The sequence below is a fragment of the Takifugu flavidus genome, chromosome 7, assembly GCF_003711565.1.
Source record: "Takifugu flavidus isolate HTHZ2018 chromosome 7, ASM371156v2, whole genome shotgun sequence".
In the NCBI taxonomy this organism is placed as follows: Eukaryota; Metazoa; Chordata; class Actinopteri; order Tetraodontiformes; family Tetraodontidae; genus Takifugu; species Takifugu flavidus.
The window spans coordinates 8,494,595-8,512,879 of NC_079526.1; the positions used below are offsets into that span (position 1 = coordinate 8,494,595).

Consider the following 18,285-nt stretch of genomic DNA (forward strand, 5'->3'; position numbering starts at 1 on the left):
CATCCTCACTCCCCGGAGCGAGCGCAGGACTGGGTGATCCATCGATTTCCAGATGAACCCATCGAGTAATTCAGATCACATCACTCCTTTCTCCCCTTCGCGTCTTAGCCATTTATAGCAAAAGGTTGGCTGCGCACTGCGCGCCTATAGGAGGAGGAGTGCGCACGGAAAACTTTTTCCCCCCTTCCACATTTTCCCGCGAAACAGCAAAACGTCGATGCGCGTAACAGAGAAGGGACAAATGCTCACTCCATCGGCTCTGCAGTGAGGATTGTGGAGGAAGCTTCTGTGTTACAGCAGGGGGAGAGGAGACGGACACACCTCTCCTCACCTCTGTCCAACCCGCGCCGTCACAGGGCGCACTTTGGAAAGCAGCGTTAATGGAAAAGCCACATGAGGGATTACAATAAATGAGCGCGGATCACTTAAAGCGGCCATCTGAACAGTTGACAACAGTTTGTGCTTTTGCTGTCCATTATTGATGTGAGCGTTGGCCGGGACTGTTCAGGTACTGGCAGAGGGAACCACGCTGCGTTATTGGCCGTGTCGCCCTGCGTCGTCACGCCCCCGCACCAGAAAAGTGAATGCTGGTCACGCATCAGATCTGTGAACTAATGTGGCTGTGGCTAATTATGGAGTTCAGAACCTACTATTGAGCAGCAGACGGAACAGTAATCATCTGCTGAAATCGTCACTTTTTTAGTAAATATGCTGGCAGCTTCCATTTATTATAAATTTCAGTGAAATTTCGGAGAAACAGAACTTTTGTTTGATGGTTCCTTTGTGGATCAGTCAGGTCCAGAACAAGCAAAGGAAACTTTGATTTCTGTTTGGTTATATTTTCTTGTATTTGGTTCTGTGACTCTCTGGGACTTCAGTGCCTTTCGATAACAACAGAAGTGCTGGGATGGATGAAAACAGGAAACAGAAAGAATAGACAGACAGCTGAAAGCAGAGCATCATCAGCTGATGACAGCCAGCTGTCAGATCAACTGTTCAGCCTAAATCAAATTCTCTGATTTCAAATGTGAAGCCCCTGAAAGTCTTGTTTTGCTTCCAAGGACAAACGCCTTGTCTTCTCAAAGCCTGGTTCTTGAAGGCAACTGTGGACATATCTATATCTAACATCAACAACCTCGTTGTCAAGGTAAATGATTAAAAACAGGCCAACAAACGAGTCAGTCTCCATTAGTGAGCTCCACTTTTGCAGAGGGCAGTCTAATGTCTTCAATCATCATGGGTAGAGAGGATCATCACTCCACAGTAAATGTCCAATAAATGTGTAATTTCCCTCTGTTGAGTGCAATTAAATCCCCTATTGAATGACATGTTGATGTTGTTATGTTTATTGTCATCCCCGTTTTTTAATTCCTGTTTATTTCTGGACTCTGCTAACATCTTAGTGTGTGGAGGACCCAGCACTGCCATCATTTTGCCCCTCAACTATCAGACCCTTATGACTCAGCCTGCAAATGATGGGTCTGCTGGAGGGAAGCTCCATGTCCCTGATTGGGGCTGAGCTGAACATCCCCCCCTTCAGGCCTGACCCCAGTGTTGGGCCCTCAGGGACAGTACACTGATACTGGACTACCTTTATTCTGCACTTCACTGAAGACCCAAACACGTTCAGGTTCAAACTGACCCCAACCTCATGACTCCTGGAGCTGTCGTCATTTTCAGTTTCCGGGCATCTAGTATTGCCTTTCAGAGCTTGGTCATGAACTACAAACCTACTGGCTTTGGCAGGTTCGATCCTTGTCTTTGTGCCCCAGCAGTCACAGGGTGAGAGGCAGGAACACACACTCCAAACACACGTCCACTCACACACTCAAATGTAGAGGGTTGGACACACCCAGGCAGCTGCAGCCTAAATAGTTTCATTTTAGCATTTTCACTGTTGAAATACTCCAAAAAATGGAGGCTGAAGGAAGATGAATCCATGAGGGAGCCGACACTGACGGGTGTGACGACGCTATGATGAAGGTGGTGATCAATGAAGATCAATGGCGTGTAGCCTGTCTCATTAGTGCTCCAACACTATGCAAGCATTAAAAATGGAGCACAGATGGAAATTGGGACATCTCATTACAAAGTGTGAGGCAATATAGCCTTTTTGTTAAAATCTTGCATAATAAAGTAACACATTTTTAAAAAAATCCTCATTAGCAACCATTGCATAAATCTATCCTAACTGGGCTGTTTGGTCACCTCGATGGACTGGTCTTCGTGGTAAAAACAGTTAGGATTCGTATGGAATGTACAGCTGAACTCAGCTGTCGTCATGACAGCGGGGTGACAGTCGTTCCTGGAAAGGTATTTATTGTCACCGGACTGAGGTGTGAACAAAGATTTCAGCTCCAAAACAGGACGTGTTAACGGGGGTCCCTGGCAGGTCCGTGTGTGAAACCTGGTCGTTATCGCGGTCAGACATCTCGTAATGAAATTACCTCCTCACCCTGCGGGGAAGAAAGAGTGGGAGCGCACGTGTGTTCACGTGCACACGTGTTGGGTGTCTATGTAATGTGACCAGTATCCACCTTCCAGCCGTTTTAAAAAGATTTCATGTGGATCGTCAAACAAGACCAGAACTTTTTATAGAGTATAATGCATTTAAAAGTGCGCGACTTTGGGAAGATCAAACAATCTCGAAACCTATATGGTGACGTTTACGTTGAAAAGGCGTCTGTGAACCCTAAGAATAACCCATGCGGGACATTATGTTACACCTTTTCACCCTGTGACGCAGATAGAGAAAGGCATCATGGGAGGACTCTGTGTGTTGGTGTATGTCCTGTCAACGCATTTTCATCAGCGTGCATGACGCACCTGCTGACAGCCGTTCGAGGGAGCTATACAGGTGAATATGAGCATGGAACTGAGCATGGAAACAAGCGCCATCCCATCCTTCTGGGTGATCACATCAACCATACTGTATATATTTGAAATGGACATACTACTAGTTTTACTCTCTTGTGAGAACACTGGAATATGATGATGATGATGATGATGACGTCACAAGAAGGTCTGACACCAGCATCTCGATGGTCCACAGTCTTTGGTTCCCATGGACCAAAGAGAGAAACTGTTCCTCAGTAGCTAACTCCGGGTGATTGGAGACTCTAAATCACTCCTCGGCGTGGGTGTGTCCTGGCCGTCGTCTGGTCCTTCCTCTGTCCCAGTGACTGCTGGGAGAGACTCCAGTATCCCTTTTTGTTTTCACACACTTGAGAGACACAAGCAACTGTTGCGCCCTCCCATAAACACACAGGGGGGTGTGAGCGCATTTGTCATCACTGAACCTGATCCAAACCTGATGTCGGGTTTCACTGCAACATTTGTCAAAGGAGGTTTTTCCGTGGGAAAAAGCTGACAGGCCTTTGGATGAATTCCTGGGTGATTTATCTTTCATAATCAATATTTTTAAGAAAAAACAAGCTGAAAGATGATTCAGCCATCTATTTTCCGCCTCTTATGCGCATTCAGAGCCACTTTGGGTAGTGAGTCTATCCCGACACGCACGGGGAGAGGGGCAGGGATACACCCTGCACAGGCCAGCGGTCCAGCCCAGGACACACACCAGCCACTCACACTCACATCGAGGACCAGCGTTAGAGTCTCCATCACCTGCTTTCAAACAAGTCTGAAAGAAAAAAGCAAATGTTAACCTTAAGATAATCATTCTGGCTTTCACAGGATCCCAAAACCTCAAAAACACTTTTAACCTCCTGAGTTTCTCCAAACCCACCATCAGCACGGCCCTTGAAACCAGCGTGACAGAGGAAACTCACCACAAACACAGGACAGTCATGCAGACAACACCTATTGATGCGGCGAGATAAAGGGGTCGTGGGGGGGGGGGGGGGGGGGGGTGGACTATTTTTAGCTTCATTGAGATGGTAATGGCTGGAGGATGAGAAGACCTTTTATGTGCATGTGTCGCCGCGCCTGCCTGTGCGCTCGATGGACGTGAACAAGACCCACAATTTGAATTTTTAGGGCTTTTTACATGCAGACAGTGTTTTGATCGTGGAAGCGGGAATAATTGCGAGTCTTTTTGGCAGAATCAATAGTCATCACTTTGTCAAAACACATCACCGAAATAGCAGCACTGTTGCTTCCTTTCCCGGCCTTGATGGACGCCTGAAGCCAGCCAGATAAAACGCATTTTCTCCGTCTTCCTCTATCTCTTTCCCCCTCCTCTAAGTCTTATTTGGCCTCCCTCTCTACATCTCTCCACCCAACCCAGATTTCTCTCTTCCACTGTTGTCTTCCTCGTACTTGTTACCTAGCAACTGAACCGACGTGCCCCCTATTCTCAGCCCTATGGATCCGTCGCTGAAACCCAACATTTTGAAATATAAAGTAGTCAATAAAAATGGCTTCTCCAAGGGGGAACCAGAGTTCATCATCGCCAGAGAAACTAACCCCACCCTGCACGTGCTGTCAACCTGGATTTAGAGAGGTGAGAGCAACAGTCAGACTTTAACCATGAACTACATAACAATGGAGTCACAAACACTGACATCTCTGCACTGTCAGAAAGGATTCTTATAGTGGACCAAAGAAGAATAAAAGGCTTCCATAATACCTGTGTGACCTTGTTAATCCACTGGGATGAACTCGTGACTTTGATACTGACCAGAATTATGCAGATTTTGACATGGCAGCGATGCGTGCATTAAATCCCTGCAATGCAGTCATTCTGTCTGTTAGATGAGCTCAGAAACATGCTGCTCATCACCCAGCTGTCACAGAGCTCACATTTAAGTGCCATTTTTCTAGCCACTGACACTGATTTTTTTCAGAATATGTTTAGCTGGCATTTGTATTTGAACAATATTATTATCTTAAGCAAAAAAATAAATAGACATCACTTCAATTAAAAACACAAACATTAAACAGCTAATCGAAGAGCTTTCAATTTGTCAAGATGTTAATTTCCTATAAAAGACCCTTAACTCTATTTTAGATTAATGCTTTTACTAAGGTTGATAAATATAAGGTAGGTGTCACATTCATGTATTAAGGTGAGAAGAATGTGTCCTCTCACTAATGTCCCAAATTTATTAAACTCAAGCGAAGATTTAGTTGAATCATTGCTGTCACCTAGCGGTAAAGATAGGGACTACAGCATTTTGTGGCTCGGGAAATAAATAATCAGAAACATAACATATTTTTTTTTAAAAACATTACATTTCTAAGCTTTCTAGATCAACAAAAATCTAAGAAACAAAGAAAAGGTTTTGTCAGTGATACGTGATGCTGCGGCAAATGTACTTTTTATTTTAGTTTTTAAATCGAAATAAATTTGGATTAGAGAGACTGGAAGGAGTGTTAATAATCAAGCTGGCAGCCCCACAGATCGACAACGCCAACAGGCTGCTATAAATTTATTGGTGCTGTGCCGGTGTCTGCAGAAGGTTTTTAGACTGGTGGAAGCAAGGAAAACGTCAGCAGGAGACAGAGAAGAGAAGCTCTAAAGATTAAAATACCCTATCAAATCCTGACATCTACAATCCGAAAAAGATAAACATCACATCAGCAGGACTTCTATTTTAATGTTAAAATTTAATATAGGTAAAGTCAAACTAGCTTCAGATGTAATAGATTGTCATTGTTTTTATTTTAGAAAGAACTCACCTCTCTTCTAATATTGCTGTTTAGTTCAATAAAATGTCGCTACAATTCATCACAAATGTCATCATGTTTTCTACAAACGCCTCTAATTTGGATTTTAGAGCCCGCTGCAGGTTATCAGTGCCTCCACTAGGGGTCACTGATGAACCTCCCAAGCTGTAGCTCGCGGCTGTCTGCGCTGGGATATTGATGACGGCTCATTTTGCTTACCCAGCATCCTTCCACCCATTTGTCAGGCCGCTGCTCCCTCCTGGAGCAAAATAAGTCACAAACTACGGCATGTGTGCTACCTTTGTCACGCGCACGTGCCCAAAGACACACAGAAAGAGAGAGATCCCATCCCCTGGAGTGTTTAGGTGAACACAGCAAACGCTGTAAGCAACAACTAGATGTATGTGGACCCCATACATCTAATGCAATCCCAAAAGGGGCAGAAAAAACTTTAGCTCCTCAACCCATTTGACTTGAGAGCTTTAATGGCTAAGAGAAATTGTGTTACACTACAAAGGCATCTGCGGCACATCTATGATATCTAAATCTGGAGCTTTGAATTAATGGACACAAGTGAGTTCAGGGATTCTGGTCAGGGATGCCTGACCAGGCAGCTTTCAAGACTCAAGTATTTTGCCTGAGGGTTTTGCCGCAATCCTGGGATTAAGAGTCACTTTAATCAAACACTGTAACATAAAAGTCTTTCATTTGTGCTGGATGCTGGTGCAGCAGATGACAGGTCACGTTGCTTCCTGTGCTAAACAGTCTCATATCAGTGGGAAGTTGGGGAGAGTCAAGTGGTGAAAAAGGACTTTCCTCTCCAGCAATGAGACGCACAAGAGGTAAATCAAGGTCAGATACATCCAGACTCAGAGGAAATGCTCCAAGTAACACTAAAATAAATATGATCTAAAAAAACAAAAACTGAATCAACTCTCCGGGCTGCTCTCTTTTATTGGGTTAAGCTACTGTTAGGACGGTGACATTTATAGAACACTCATAAAAATGGCACCAAATAATATTTCAAATGATCATAACAATATTATAAGATTTATTGTCTTTGCTTGAAGGAATTGAGTCGTCAGCAGATGTCATTAAATATTAAACATGTAATAGATGTGAGTCTAGCTAGTGACTGCAAACCTGGACTGCAGAGGCCTTCAGGGACAGATTTCACACAGTTAATTATGTATACTTAATTTTTCATTGCAGATAAGCGTGCATGTGTGTGTCTGCACAAGAACACACTTGCGCCACTGCATGCGTGCTGCCATGTGATGTTAGATGGGAGGATCGGGGCTCATATTTTCTACAGCGCTCCCAGGAGACGTAGCTGGTGTGACTAAAGGAGGCCACGAGTCCAGTGGTGCCTGGTTTGTAAGGTGATGTCTGTTTTCAGGTGCGAATGGGGACCGCAGAATGAGGCCGTGCATGAAAGCCATGAAATATGGAGGCTAGATGAGGCTGCGGAGCGCCGAATCCCACAAACAAACAAAGTTATGGCTCAGATTGTTTCTATAAGTTATGTTTAGATGTGAGACAAATTAGAAATCCGCCTTTCTTCTTCTGATAACAGCATTCCTCTCTGTATCCTCCTGAGATCACATACATTTACTGGAGGTCCAACTAAGAACATTAAGTCATCTGAAGTTGCAACAGTAATAATTGCATACTCTCCTTGATGGTGTGGCTAGCTTTGCATATAGAGAGGTTCTGCCTGCCTCTCCAGGTGAACTTTAAATGATCGTGTCAGCGCCTCCATCATCGTTCACCTCAGTGGTCATCAGTCATTAAAACTGAGAGCCAAAAGCGTTCGTCATGTGGTTGAGTCCTATCTAAGAACTGACAGAATGTTTAGAACACATCCGTCAGTATCTGCTGCACGACCGAACCTGCACCCGTCGCTCCACTGGGCTGATTTCACAGCCCGGAGCACCGTTCAGTCAAGGCCAGACGCCATCGCTTACTGGCAGATATCGCCTTTCATGATGTCACCACCAGTTTCATTTTATCGTCCAAGAACTGTGAGTGAGCATAGGAAGGGATTACGTACTGGTGTATCCTACGTTCCCAGAACAACACAAGCAAAATTAAAACTTAAACACCCTCTAAACTTTCCTTCGCCGCGGCCTTTTCTCCGTATTCTCTGACAGTGGTACAGATTTGTCTCATGGAAAATGCCTTTCCAGCATGTCATCATTAATAATTCACTCGTGACGAAGAGCCGTGACATTTACACTTTGCTGGGTGTCTGTCTGTCTGTCTGCCTGTCTGCCTGTCTTCCTGCCTGTCTGCCTGTCTGTCTGCCTGCCTATCTGTCTGCCTGCCTGTCTGTCTGTCTGTCTGTCTGTCTGTCACTGGCAGGAAGACAATAATGAAGGAGAGGCAGACTAATGCAGCGAGATGCAGAGTACCTCTCAGTTGTGTACTGATTAGATCAGAAAGCGTCAGGCCCAATTAAGCACTGGGCCCTCTCTACTTAAACATTGATGAAAGACGGAGAGCTGCCCGCCGTGAACTTTTCACAAATTGGGCATTGACCTTAAATTGAGCCCACGGAGAGGAAGTGTATCTCAGACAGGAACAATGGCGATTAACCCGAGAGGAACCCGGAGAAGCAAATCTCGTCAAATTGGTACGACTGTGCAGAGGGGATTTGGTTTAGACGACGCACCCTTTTATCCAATTACAGCGCGCCTCCGACAGAAACGGCCGTCTTGCAGTTCCCCAGAGGAGGAGGGGGGGGATTTGAAGACTGAATGGATGGAATCCCCATCTGATGAACAGCGCAACAGGTCAGGAGGTGAAACAGCTGATTTGAGAACCTCTGCAGGTGGGATGTTCTCTCACAACGCAGATTCTGTGGGCTGGAACAAATAGTTTCCAGTTTATGTGACGTTAGTTAAACATCTGCATTCCACCAAAGAGGAGTAAGGAAAAACATTCAGACAGGATCCATTTGAAGTGCCACTTTCCCATGTGCATCATAATGAGCATGAATCGAGATATTTATGCCACATCATTAGTAGCTAAAAGCTGGATCGCTCGGTTTGGACTTTGTACTGTAAACTAGTAATCTTCTTCTACAGCCGTGAGCATTAAAGTCCAGCGGACGCTCTCGGGTGTTCGTCGCCACAGCTGGCGAGCTCCGTGCCAGGATGTGATCAGAAGAGCTGAAGATCACACGCACAACCCTGCAGAGCACAGTACCAACCGAGGACCGAGACGACGGAGCCGACACACACCCACGTAGGCACGTGGGCAGGAATGATGTGCTGATGTCTCCATCTTTCTTCTGTAACTGAGTCCTCCGTCGTGTTGTACAGAGCACATCAGCTGTGAGCCATTACGTGAATCTGTAATCTGACACCCCTCAGTTTGTTTGTGCAGATGATTATATCAGTGTGTGTGTGTGTGTGTGTGTGTGTGTGTGTGTGTGTGTGTGTGTGTGTGTGAGACACATGCCTGTAACACCAGCAGAACACTGCTGGAATAGAGGGTGTGCCTCTCTTCCAGAACCATTGTCCTTTTGCTTTTCCAGCAGTTGAGCTCTGATTTTTATTGTCCACACACACACACAAACACACACACACACACACACACACACACACACACACACACACACAACACACACACACACACACACACCCATTACACTAATTTTGGAAAGTGTTTGTAGTTCCTGCTTTATTGGATAAGAATGGCATCTTTTTGACCCTGCAGGTCTAATTTGTTTGGTTTAAACTGATGACATTGGCTGGTCCCAAATTAAAAAAAAAAAAAAGGGACTGAAGGTGATATGCAAAAGCCAAAATGTTCATCATGACTGTGGGAAGGAGTAAAGATATGCTGGAAGTCACATCAAAACAAAAAAACAAGGGAATAACTCCTAATTGTAATATCCTACATTCATATATAAGCATATTTTGTGCCTGCCCCCTGCTGGGAACCGGCTCTTTGAATACAGCATGCCAGATCACCCTGACAGTCTGAATTCAGCTCTCCATCAGTTTCCAAGCACAGTTTTAATGACTCGTGGATTTAGCATACGCTGCCATCAAGTATATTAACTGTCTCCAATATTTGGCCTGCACCACTTAAATTAACTTCCTCCCATGCTGCCAGTTGCTCATTTGTACTTTTGGATTTCTCTTTCTTTCACTCAGGACAAACTGAAAATGCTGTGGAACAGACTTTCTTTTGCCAGAAAACGCAGTTATATCCCTATAGCTTAAAACTCTTTACAGTGAGTCCACTAGTAAAGCTGGAGAAATCTGTGACCCTTATCTGGGAGAGCAGCACACCCCAAAGATCCAGGGCCTCTTGGAGGGGAAAATACCAACACAATTATAGATCTCTCCCTGTTTGTGTTCCACAACAACTACTGAAGCCCGTGCAATTGATCCAGCTCGAAGTCTGTCATTTAGGCCACGCTAAGGCCTCAAAATATCATCTTTTCATAAAGCGCTACTGAAAAGGAACCATAAAGATGTACACGTACACACACACAGGAAGAAACAAATGCAGATGTTTTGGGGTTTTTTGCTGTGTAGCAGCTGTACTAACCACTGTGGCACCACGTTCTATTAATTGATTTATTAACACATCAATATCAGATGCCCAGTATATAAGTATATTATATACATGCAATTTATTTACATAACCTTGAGGTGTTTGGGTTTTTTTTCCCCCTCAACTAGCAATGTGGGGACATTTTTGAGAAACAAGGACATTTTGGCTGCTCCTCAGAACTTCATAGGTCTGTTTGACGCTTAAGGCATGGTTCTAAAGTTAAAGTTAGAATTGGTTTTAGCTTAGGGTCAGTGTGTGTGTGTGTGTGTGTGTGTGTGTGTGTGTGTGTGTGTGTGTGTGTGTGTGAACCACCAGCATCTAGCCTGCTCAGGACTGGGGGCAGTGTCTGTTCATTCTGGGTATTTCTGCGGTGTAGACTTCGCCTTAGTGGTGCCGATTTAGAACGGTTCTTCTGTCAGCTGCCTGTGACCATCCCTGAATTAATGATCAGGGTTGAACCACATCCTGACTCACGCTGATCATGGTCCTCTCAGCAGAAGAGGAGTCGTGTCATGCACCACTGTCATTATTATGCCAGGCTGGACCGATCCGGTCCATGGCCAAGTGCATTGATGGTTTAACCACTTCAGTGCCAATTTCTCAAATACCAAATGCAAATAAAAGCAGGAGGTGTTCTTGAGTTCCTCTGCCTACTCATACCTCACATTTGAATATCATGATTGCGCTGCAACGCGTCCCTCCATCCCTCAGACATTGCAACACGTGGGATGTGGCATCCTGTACCTGTGGTGGAGAAAATGAGGGGCCCCAGAGGGTGGCGACGCCGCTTGAGGTGAAGCCTGAGCTTCAGCAGGGAAACGAGGGGGGGTCATTACTATAACCAGCTAGAAATTCCACAGCACCACAGGAAAGGAAACCGATAAACACACGTGGTCTCACACACACACACACACACACACACACACACACACACACACACACACACACACACACACACGCACACACACACACACACCACACACACACACACACACAGTTTCACGTGGTACAAACATGTGAATGAGTTCTTAATTAATATATAATAGCCTGCTTGTGCAACCTGATGAAAAAATAGATCCTCCATGTTTAACTGCTAAACTGTTTTCCGACTGGGAGGAAGAAGAAGCCCAGCACCTTTCTGGCAGCCTTTGATTTAAATATTGATGGATCCTGCCAATCATGGTATTAATTTTTTTGTGCAATAATGATTGTTCTACTTGTTCGTCCGTCAGCCTTTTGGCTTCTGATGAGCTCCTGTACTAAAGCAAGGGTTATTCACAGACATTTTGCAATGAATACATTATCAAATACATTTTATTCTGGTCAGAACTTCAGCAGGTCAGACATATACTCACTCCCACTCCTTGCGTCGTGCCTGTGGCGTGCTGTGGATCTTGTGAGCCTGGTGGGCTTTGACTATGTCTTTCTGCTCAATCAGGCCGCCGCGCCGTCTCTTAATCACGTTGGGACTTATTGCCATGTCTCCATCCAACCCCATCACCCCCCCTCCCACGTCAAAGGTTGAGGCCACGTCAAGAGACAGGCCCAGGCGGTTCGGATGTGCACCGGGGGTGTAGCCAGACACCTGTGGAAGATAGAGGGTGTCGAAGCTGGTGCAGAGACTTTGGGGCTCCATGAAGGAGCGGGAGTCAGAAAATGGGCTGGACCCTCCAGCTGCGCGGTGCTTCTGCCAACTTTCACAGTCCGCCGGGAACGAGGGAAGGATGTGATGTCTCGGGGTGCCGCTACCGCACATCTTGCCCATGGCCGCACCGACAGCCGGACGCTTTGCCTCAGCCGGGGCTCTGGGTTGAACCACGGTGCAGTAGTCGCCTGACAGAGACTGAGAGCTCACCGAACAGGAGCCCAGTTCCAACATGATGGGAGGGCTGCCTGGGGTCTCAGCATAGTGCTGCAGGGAGAGGAAGAAATGTGTGAGAAACACTGCTGTCACTGTCAAATTTCTCTTCAGAGCGAATTCCCGATGTAAAAGATAGGTAGCGCCCGTGGTTTTCTGGAGTCAATACACAAAAACTGATTTGAAAGTTAAAGGAAATGCAGATAATTTGTGTGATTGTTGTTAATGTGGATTATGTGATGGCACAACAATAGTTGAATGGCACTACAGCTGAGATATGGTTGTGTTCAGTTTGTTCAGAACAGCTTTTTCAGAGAGTGTGTGAGTGCGTTTGGCAAACCCTTCGGAGATTTGATTAACAATCTCACCTCCGAGCATCAAAACCAATCAGGCACGTTCAGATACCCTCAAAACTAATCCTCGAATTATGCTGTCAGTGCTGCTCAGATGTGCAATTTGGAAGAATGAGGAGGTAGAAGGAACACGTAAATCCTTCCACCACTATTCATACTGGGAATAATAAGGAACAGTCAGGCTTCAGGGATGTGAGCATTGACATAAAACACATCTCACTCTCCACATTTCTTTGATTTCAGGAGTTTTACTGTGACACATTTATAGCCAAAATAATCAAATGTTGATTTACTAATATCATCAGGAAGGTACATTTTCATATTGACTGGTCCCTGGGAGCAACCAGAATCACCTGAGGCTCAATAATGTCCTCTGCTGCCCAAATCTAATCACCAATGGATGTGAGAAAACGGTTGTGGCAAATTTGAAGAATTTGACCCAAGGCGATGGTGAGATATTGCATTCAGAGCGCTACGGTGGATGGTTGGACACCCTGATAAGCATACGGCTGACTATATTTGCATATGTGGATGAGACCCAGAAGTAGCTGATGCGTATGCCACTGACGTGACCCTGACGCTGCTCAAAGGTCAATAGACAATGGCCAGTTGTTTTGTTGCTTGATAAAATGAGTATAAATGTCGCGTCTTAATGAACATGAACTGAGCTGCCACCAATTCATCTCTTTCTGCTGTGCTACCTGCCTGACTCTGGGCTCTAGGTTGACATCCTTAATGCAGGAATGATTAAGAGCAGGGCAGAGAAATATTGAGATAATATAGCTTTACTGAACACATATTTGTCTACACAATGGCCCATTATGTTGATCTGAGGAATGGAGGGACAGACCGCCATTGATCTGGCGCTTACAGAGTCCATTTGGCAAATTGTGTTTTCAAATTGCACTGGCGGCAACACGATGAGTCGAGGTTGATCGAGACTTTGGGTATTAAGCTTGAAACTGTCAAAGAGCACTTAGAGGAAAAGAAAATGAATTAAGTGGTATAAACATTAAAAAACTAAAGTTCTAGTCAGATTTGAAACAACAACCAAAGGGTGATTATTACCAAAAAATGAACACAGATATTGATTTTATCTAATCTAAGGTGTGGATAAGCATTAATTATGCTTCCCTAGACATAAACACCTATTAGTCATTGTAGCTTTGAAACATTCATAGACACATTGCATTACCTAGGTCCTTAACCCTAACCATCACAACTAACCACCTAACCTTAACCTAAATCTAATTGTATCCTCAAGCTTAAAACCGTGTCTTAACCTTCCAACAGTCCTTTGAGGTTGCGAAGACCAGTCAAAATGGCCTCTCATTGCTAGTAGAATGACTATTTATCCTTATGGGTCACCCACACACAGACACACACACACACGCACGCACACAGACACACACACACACACACACACACACACACAAACACACAACCATTCAGTTCTTATCACCACAGGATGAGTGTTTTTGGCTCATATATGGTGCATTTACAGTCATTAAGTCTTGTGTATACTCTATTGGGGTGTTTAAAGCATTGGTTTATGACCCACCATCTGCTCGTGAGATGAACACAATGCAATGATAATAACAATACAAACGGTCTTTTCTAGCTTGGGTTTTAGGACATAAATGTGCCATTTTAATGTATTTATTCTCACACATGTAAGAATAATCATGTATCTTACAAGGGTTTGTTCTTTGCACTTTTCTGATGATCTCATTTTAACTTGAAATGAAATTCTCTCTTTCTTTTTCTTAAACAAAATAAGGGCATTTTTAGATGAAGCACATAATCTCTGGTACCAGAAGTGCCACCAGCAATTTTAAAGATCCACTAACTGAGTTATATCTTATTTGTGTTTTTCTTAATATACTTACTGTTTTCCCAGCAATCAGGATGTGTTTGGTGCTCATGGGTGAAAATGAAAGGATTGTGTCATTAAACCAAACTTTTAAAAAGTAAACATCCTGTGTAAGACCACAGCCATTAGGACAATCAGACCAGCAGCACTAGTAGAAACTATCCTTCACCACACAGCTCTAAAAACCTTCCACATTTGCAATTAAGAGGCCAAACCACCCAATCTGGAGCTGCTCCCTCTGGACTCAACGTTGAATGATTGTCCAATCAGCACTGCCAGGACTGCGGTCAGTGAGATCTCACGATGCCATTATCTTTAACTGCTCGATCCTAAATTCTAATGGGCTTCTCCCAACTATTTCATGGCTTTCCAGTTCCACAGAAGCCAACCAAGCCTTTTGACAAAGTCAATCTCACAGTCATAATGGGGTCAGACTGTGTGTTTTACATGTTTTGTCAAACCTCCAGGTGCCTGCAAATAATGAGGAGTGAAGGAGAGGCTCTGGCAGGCGAGGAGGCTCCTCACACCTGCTCCGCACATGACTACCTGATTACACGCCATATTTCACCGGATCCTCCACTAAACCTGAGTGTCGTGCTGGTGAACAGCCAGAAATGTGGCAGGAAGCGTTGCGTCAACTGAATGAACTAAAGTGGCTGATGTGTTTGAAAGGAGATCAGGTGTAAAAATTGGAGCCGGCTGAAAATAACCACTGTGTTTGTGGAGCGGTGCAGGAGGTCCACAATGGAAATGGAGTGCAAGGAAACACATTTCAGCCTGGAAAAACACTCAGCTCACTCGCCCTCACTCACAGAAATGTAGTCTCATGGAGGCTAAAATGAAGAGGCTGTTTCCCCATCCTCAACAACACTTTCTATTTGTTTCTTTCATATTATCTTTCCTCGTAATGGACAAAATGCCTTTAAAATCTAAACCATGATTGAATCAGCATGAATGGATGTGGAACGGTTGTAGGACACGAATGCTTGCGAACACCGATTTAATCCAGCTGCCATGCATCTCACAGCTATCTGTGTCTGTGCTGCGTATCTCCTGCACAATATTCTGTGTACACTGCAAAACTTGTGTTTAAATATTCTGCAGAAACATTCAGCTGAGAAAGAGATGACAGCACAGCAGACAAACTAACATATAAATGGCAGAAGGAGAGTTTTACATTTACAAGACACCAAATATCCTGAGAGAACAAAAAGAGGAGAGGTTACAAAAACAGGCAGTGACTCTGAGACCAGTGAAGTCTACAAAGTTAAAAACCTTATTAGAGAGACGTAAGGGATCTTTTTACTTCTGAAAGTGTAAACACACACATATATGTGCTTTAGTCCAACTCTTGATTGTCTCAGTTACTTTAATTGTGTTCCAGAATATTGATCATTACTTGGACCTAATAAAGACCATCAATAATTCACAGTATTAGCCAGAAAGTCTCAGAAATAGCACAACCTGTTTCAGCAGGAAAAGAAGGCTCATTTTTGTCCTGCAATTCTTTTATTGCCTTCAATCATTTATTTTTTAAATTTATGAGTCAGTCTGTCCCAAAGTGCAACGTTGATGAAAGGGCGTGTCCTTAAAGGATCCAACCACCACTGACAAATCAGATCAGCCGTGATCGGCTGATCCTTCAGAGGTATTTTGGTATTTTGGCTTTTGGTTTTTACCTTTGTTGCTTTCTAGGTTCTTGAATTCACTGCTTAAATAGAGTTCTAAACTGTTTCATGGACTTAAGATGACAAAAATTAGTTAACAACATAATGCACTGAATAATTTCTTCTATTGGAATTCTCTGATTGAATAAAATCACAAAATACTTTTTTACATGGTCTCAACACAATTAAGTTCTTTATACTCTGTGATAGAGAGACTGTTACATAGATACTTTCCCTGCTGTTAAAATGAATACATCAGTGCATATGCACAGAAGGTTGGTTATTATACTGTATGTCTACTGGGAAACTTACAGTACCTAAAGAAAGCACATTGATAGAAAGTAAATGTTTAATTGATGGAAGGAAATTTAATTAAAGCCACAGAAAATCCATCTACCAAAAGCTCAAGATTACTAATGAACAAATAGTCTGAGACAAACTAACTACGCTGCAGTCACAAGGAGGGTTTACTGCCCTTGTCTTTAGTCAACTGCATCAGTCAGCAGAGATTAAGATTCCACCATAACCAGTGACGACTCCTTAAATGTTCCCCCCATGATCTAATGTAGCGTATCCAAAAAAGGGTATTATTTTTGAAAATGTGTTTGTGCTTTGGCACTCTTTGCACATATTTAACCAAATGAAATGAACTGAATGTTATCCACGTGCAACTGTAACATAATTGCATTTGTAGCCATTACATAATATAGATAATCATGATGAATGGCCAAACCAACATTCTGAATAGGTGCACTCTTTGTAATGCTAATGGTCTAACACAGGCAAACAGACAGTGGCACAAATTCATGAATAATGAAAAACCAATTTACACCCCTGGTATTATTTAAATGGGAAAATTAGAGCACTTGACATGGAAAGATTAACAGTCCAACAGTAACATATAGCCTAACCTGCCTGGAAAGGTTCAAATAGTGATCAAAACGCAGCAGGAAAGCAGCACTCGGCAATGAAATGGCTCATTTAAAATGAGATCAGTCCTTATTGATCCTCTGGTAATTAGTAGTTTGCTGCTGATTGAAGGACTGAAATGAAAAGGCTCAACTACAGTCAGAGTTTAAACCCAAACACCACTGTCTGCATGCCAAAGTCAAACGACTGAACAAGTTTAGAGGCATATTTAAAGCACAGTGCTTTAAAGATGCATGCAAATTACATATTAGTCCCTCAAACTCAGATTTACCCTATGACCCATCCTCTTCACTCACTGCAGCAATGTAATTTACTCACCTTTAATGTATTCTTCACTCGTGCAAGTAATGATCGCTGCCCTTGGGAATAAACTGGGGAGATCACTCTCTCTGTACCTAAAACGTTATCTGTCTACTTAATCATTAATGTGTCCATATTCAGGTCTGCCTCGGTGTGGCACCTACACCTCATTCTGACACCTACTCTAACTGAGAAAAAGCTGCCGACACCAGGCCGAAGACAAAGATTCAATGCCGTCTCCTGCCTGTTGCACTTGCAGAAGAGACATTAAATGCTCTCACGCAATCACCTAATGTCTTGTAAGGCAGCTGAGAATACACCAAGCAAGGAGCAAACATTTTGAAAAAAGAAAAAGATCTGTTCTCCCTTCTATTACACAGACAGTGGTTAAAAAGTGATTGCCTCTGCAAAAGCACGTAACAGCCTTTGGGGGAAAAGAGTGAGGTTTGCATTCTGTTAACTGGGAACATGTCTTTTCATCTGCAAAACTGCAGGTGGTTGGGTTTTAAGTCACATGAAAGCGTCACAGTCTTGCAGAGCAGGCTATTTCATGAAGATCTACTATCAATTAAGATGGAAAAAGACTCCACCTTAAGGACCCCTGCAACCAGCTTCACTGTTGGATCAGAGAAAATCTTTGCCAAAAGGTGGGCATGTCGGTTTGCCCACAAGAAACTGAGTCTAGCAAAACACAAGCTCCCATTTTCAAATGAAGAAAGGCAAATGACGTCGCAATACTCACCTAGAAAGTGAGAACTCCTTTCCATCTCGTTCATCCCCCAACAGAAAATAAAAATGTGGTCAGAAAATGGACCACGTCCACCGTTTTCCCCAGCCAACGAAGAGAGAGAGAGAGAGAGAGAGAGAGTCAGGGAGAGAGAGAGAGAGGACGAGGGAGAGGGGGGCGTCAGTCAAGGGGAGTAAAGGGAATTTGTCCATGGCGCAGAATTACAAGAACATTTTACAACAACACTTGCTGATAGTTGCAGGTACTGTTACATAAATGTAGCGATGCTTCTTTTAAATAGAAACTAATTCAGCAAAGCCAACCTTGACGTGGTCAAACAGCATCGAGCCTCAGACCTGGATCGCCGGCTCCAGGTT

At 43.8% G+C, this 18,285-nt stretch overlaps 1 protein-coding gene across 6 annotated transcripts in view; it reads right to left on the reverse strand.

The window, feature by feature from the left end:
• Positions 1 to 18,081, reverse strand: part of LOC130528540 (voltage-dependent R-type calcium channel subunit alpha-1E) — a 59,248-nt gene extending 41,167 nt beyond the window's left edge. For all 6 annotated transcript variants that reach the window (XM_057038044.1, XM_057038042.1, XM_057038043.1 and 3 more), the window contains exons 1-2: positions 17,924 to 18,081; positions 11,556 to 12,112 (exon numbers count right to left, since the gene is read on the reverse strand). In XM_057038044.1, coding sequence (XP_056894024.1) covers positions 11,556 to 12,079 — 524 coding nt within the window. In that variant the 5' untranslated portion in view covers positions 12,080 to 12,112; positions 17,924 to 18,081. The remainder of the gene's footprint in view (positions 1 to 11,555; positions 12,113 to 17,923) is intronic.
• Positions 18,082 to 18,285: the final 204 nt, after the last annotated feature.